Genomic DNA, 4,717 nt, shown 5'->3' with positions numbered 1-4,717 from the left:
TTTTTTTTAACATATCACGGTACTCACTTTAATTATTTTATTATTAACCACGAAAATATAACCCATTACCCCCTAATTTTACATAAATTTATGCCCTTTTATTACTTATTCTCTCTTCTTTTAGGTGTTTTTACATTAACATTTATGAATTATGAATCGTGGTTAATTTACCCAATTACCAATTAAAATTATCTACCTAAATAAATTTGCAAGTGAAATAAAAGTTAGTTTACAGTTACCATGCAAAATTTACTAATATAACTAATTTTCATTAGAGATTGAAAAAACTACCTACCATTTTTCGACTATTTTATACAAAATCAGCATGAACCAGTGGAACTCGAACTCGGCCCATAGTATTGATGATGTTTTTTTTTTTTTTATACAAACCCACGGAATTATACTAGCAACTGACATAATACTATGAGTAGAACCAATAGTATTATGTTAATGGCTAGTATAAATGTTTCAATTTTCATTTTAACTAGTTTAGAGATTCGTGCGTTTCCACAAGTCCATTGATTTTTATTAAATATTTAAGTTCGTTATTTTTTTTTTTGAATGGCAAAATATTTAAGTTTTCCCTAACAAAAACTGTATTTTTATAATCTATTTTTATAGTATTATATTATTATTATTAGTATTTTTTTTTAGTTGATTCTTATTAGAGTAAAATTACATTATAAAAAAAAAAGTAAAAGTATATAGAAGGTAGAAAATTTGGAATATTATTAAAATGATATGGGCAAGTTAGTATTTTTTTTTAATCAAAAAGAAATTTAAAATAAATAAAACGAGAGATACAAAGATTGGGGGGACAATAGACCTGACCCAGGTACAACCCAAAGGGATACATTCATATAAGCAGACCTAGTGGAACAACTCTAAACTATCATAACAAAAATCCACCTACCACGGACGCAACCCAACGAACCCACGTACCAGCACGAAACCAAGTTACAAAAAAAATGATAAGTAAGTCTTTGCTAATAACGGTTAGAGTTTAAGAACGGCAAATGGATTGACCGCCAACACGGTAAAGAAATCCAAGTGCCAACAACTCCCTGACCAACGCAGCAAGCACAAAGCTCTTTCGAGCTACACATCCTAGAAAGTAGGCAGACAAGACGACTTGAAACCTGCAGATCTCAACAGACCCGAAAACAACAGAGCCTCGAAGTAGCCATGCCACCGAACCCAATGGGATTCAAATGAACGCGTAAGAACTCAGATCGAGGGATGAGTCAAATACGTTAGTAACCAGACCCATACGGGTTAACAGAACCATACCCTTTCAGATTTTTGAAACCAAACCACATCAAAAAGAGGCCAAAAGTCTTCAACCACCCAATCTCTAAACACAACGAGCACTAACACAAACGAAAAAGCAAACCAAACGCCAAAAAAACATCCGTCTGCATACACCACCGGCAACCGAAACAAACAGCAACCACTAGACACGGTAGCTCCATTAACCAACCACCCTGCAAACAGAAACCACCCTAGTAAAATTGTTTATGTTTCAATGTTCCTATTTTCATGCATACTGATCTTATTCTTTCTATAATCTTTTTTTTTATTAACTAAAGTTCCTATAATCATTTTATATTTTCTGTGTTTTTATAATTTTTTTACTAAATTTCTATAATTTTATTTTCTTTCCAGTTTTATGCATAGATTCATATTTTTATTTTATCCATATCTTATTAATACATTAAAATTATAATGAAAGATAGTAAATTTGAAATATTATAAAAACATATAAGGAGAAATTAGTAAAAATAATTTTCAATCGTTAGTTGGTTAGCGGTGATTGACATACTTGGTAGGAAGGAAAATTGTTTGATCCCCGCAACTGTAATCGGAGGGGGCTGAAATCACTTGATGTAAGAACTGACTTCTGAAATAGACTAAACGGTCCAGTGAGCCGGATACTGGTGGTGAAACAAAAAAAAAATTAAATATAAATTACGATGGGAGGAGACTGAAACCACTTAATGTAAGAACTTACCCCGAATCATATTAGGTGATCCAATGAGCCGGATAACAAAAACCAATAAATGTAAATTGTACCAACAAAAAAAAAATTGAATGTAAATCACATTAAGTGAACAAGTGTTTGAAAATATGGTGGTGTGTGGAAAGTAAAGCTGAAAGTAATAATAGCTTTCATGTCTAACGCGCGGTAACAAAGGCATTATACACGCAATCAAAACGTGGTGACAATACAAACTTGGACACAATCGTAAATATAATCAAATACCAATGGCATTCTAACATATCCCTATTATATATAGCAAAAACCTTAGTCCAAATCCTTCAAATTTGTGTCAACCTTTATTAAAAAGACATAAATAAAAACAACACCAACTTGGTCCTTCTTCTTCTTAGCACATAACAATGGCGATGGCTTTCAAAATGGTACTTTTTACTTTACTTTGTTCTATTATATGTTTAATATTGATTGATGAATTTGAGATTAATCTTGTTTAATTTTTCTTTTGGCTTTCGCCACCAATTTAATTTGATTGGGTCAGTTCTGAGATAAACCACATGGTTTCAGCCCCAGTTTAATTTGTTAACATGTTTAATGTGAATCTGAGTGCAGGCTACTACTGGGATGTGGGTAACAGATGAGTGCAAGAATTCATTCATGGAGATGAAGTGGAAAAAGGTACATAGATACATAGTTTTCAAGATCGATGAAAGGTCAAGGCTTGTGACCGTTGATAAGGTTGGTGGTCCTGGAGAAAACTATGGTGATCTTGCTGCTTCTTTGCCTAAAGATGATTGTAGATATGCTGTCTTTGATTTTGATTTTGTCACTGTTGATAACTGCCGCAAAAGCAAGATCTTCTTCATTGCATGGTATTCTTCTAATCTAATTTCTCATCAATTAATCCAACAATATGTTACCTCAATGCCCTTTTGTCTAATCTAACAATTTAAATTAGATCAGATAAAATTGCATCGAGAATCTAGATCGACGATGAGTTTTGCAGAATCACAGTGTATCACCCTAATTTTACTAAAAAGTTGTATTTTATATGATATAGTTAAATTACGGTGTCACTGTAAATCTGTTAAATTTACTGTGTACTAAATTGACTTTTTTTTTTTTTGTGAACGTTGAATTTTAGTTGCAATTATAAGATGATGATGATGAATATGAATGTGATGGAATTTTTGGGTTAAATTTATAGGTCACCAGCAGCATCAAGGATAAGAGCAAAGATTCTATACGCAACATCAAAGGATGGGTTGAGAAGAGCTTTGGATGGAATCTCTTATGAGCTTCAAGCAACTGATCCAACTGAGATGGGATTTGATGTAATTCAAGACAGAGCAAAATAGATGCCATGCCATTGCCATTGCCAATGCCCCTTTTTTGAGTCTGAATCAGACTCCTTAATTAAGTGCCAAGCTAATCAATTATCCTGCCAATCTTACTGTTTTATAATAATAATAATTATTATAATTTTATAATCAAGTAACTCTAATCCAATGACTCTATGACATGTTCTCTATTTTGTTTTATTTTGATGGTAGTCTTTTAATTAAAATGTTGGAATTTGGCACCATTTGTGATGTAAGTGGGGTATCTAATCTTTAATTTTTAGTCAATAATAATCAATTAAGTTATTGTATATGATTGTTGGGTGTATGATAAGTTAATGGCAACAAACTTTTGGTTTTATTACTCTTTAGTCTTTAATGGATTAGCTCAAACTTTTTTCAGATGTGGAAAGTTGATGCGTTACCATATTTAAATTAGTTTTTTTCTTTTCTATATTCTTTGTTAGTTGTTACTCTTCACAATTGTAGTTTGATAACTTATGCTACTAGTTTTTAGTCCAGTAGTTTAACAAAACCCTAGCTAACGATGCTGGCCTATTGATTTGTACCAAACCATTTGTGGAAAACCAGAACCGTTGATAATTTTATAATACAAATAAAAAATATTAATAGTAATATTATGGGTTTAGAAAATTAATAAAAGAAGGATTGTATAGTCTTTTGTGGCGTTTTCTTACTTTTTTTTCTTTTGGTCTTATCCTTTTTGATCGTGTAGACAACCGACAAATTGAGAAAGATGTACTGCCGTGTAGTAATTTATAGGATCTCAAGATTTGGTCAATATTTGGGTTCATGTACATCATTGTGAAATTTGTCGACAACACATTTTTGGGACCTTTTGTAAACTTTGATTTTAAATACTAAAGCTAAAGAAATTTAAGCAACTTCTCCTAGATAAGTTCCTATACTGAAATCAAATTAGCAATAATGGTAAAAAAATAGAGGAGTGCTAGCAACACACTCCAATAACAAACACACTCTAACACACTCTCTTCTATTGGTTAAAATTTATATGGGTCCCATAAAAGTTATATGAGTCCACATTTTTTTATGGGACCCATGTGAATTTCAACCATTAAAAGAGAGTGTGTTGGAGTGTGTTTGTTAAAGAGTGTGTTGCTAGCATTATTCAAAAAAATAAAGTAATACAGTAACAAATTATGATAATCGTTCTTATAGCTTGATTTATTTTAACTTATTTCAAAATACTTGTTTACTAGTAATCAGAAATAGATTATAATGTTGTACCAAAAACAAAAATAGATTATAGTGTCCAAGTACTAATCAACTAAAAGTAATACAGTAACTTTGTCAAAAAACATGGTTGACGTACGTACCAAACATTTTTATTTTTATTTGT

General features: G+C 31.4%; 1 protein-coding gene across 1 annotated transcript; it reads left to right on the top strand.

Annotated features, from left to right (window-relative positions):
* The first annotated feature begins 2,279 nt into the window (after window positions 1-2,279).
* Window positions 2,280-3,700, top strand: LOC123913081 (actin-depolymerizing factor 5). Its single transcript, XM_045963681.1, has 3 exons — window positions 2,280-2,421; window positions 2,609-2,868; window positions 3,204-3,700. The coding sequence occupies exons 1-3, from the start codon at window positions 2,401-2,403 to the stop codon at window positions 3,352-3,354; spliced, it is 432 nt and encodes a 143-aa protein (XP_045819637.1). The 5' UTR covers window positions 2,280-2,400; the 3' UTR covers window positions 3,355-3,700.
* Window positions 3,701-4,717: the final 1,017 nt, after the last annotated feature.

The sequence above is a fragment of the Trifolium pratense genome, linkage group LG3 (assembly GCF_020283565.1).
Source record: "Trifolium pratense cultivar HEN17-A07 linkage group LG3, ARS_RC_1.1, whole genome shotgun sequence".
Classification (NCBI taxonomy): Eukaryota; Viridiplantae; Streptophyta; class Magnoliopsida; order Fabales; family Fabaceae; genus Trifolium; species Trifolium pratense.
This window is presented reverse-complemented; position numbering and strand designations above follow the sequence as displayed.

Coding starts and splice junctions, on each gene's coding strand:
- LOC123913081 (XM_045963681.1), top strand. CDS start 2,401: ATGGCGATGGCTTTCAAAATG. Junction 2,422..2,608: donor TGGCGATGGCTTTCAAAATG/GTACTTTTTACT, acceptor ATCTGAGTGCAG/GCTACTACTGGGATGTGGGT. Junction 2,869..3,203: donor AAGATCTTCTTCATTGCATG/GTATTCTTCTAA, acceptor TTAAATTTATAG/GTCACCAGCAGCATCAAGGA.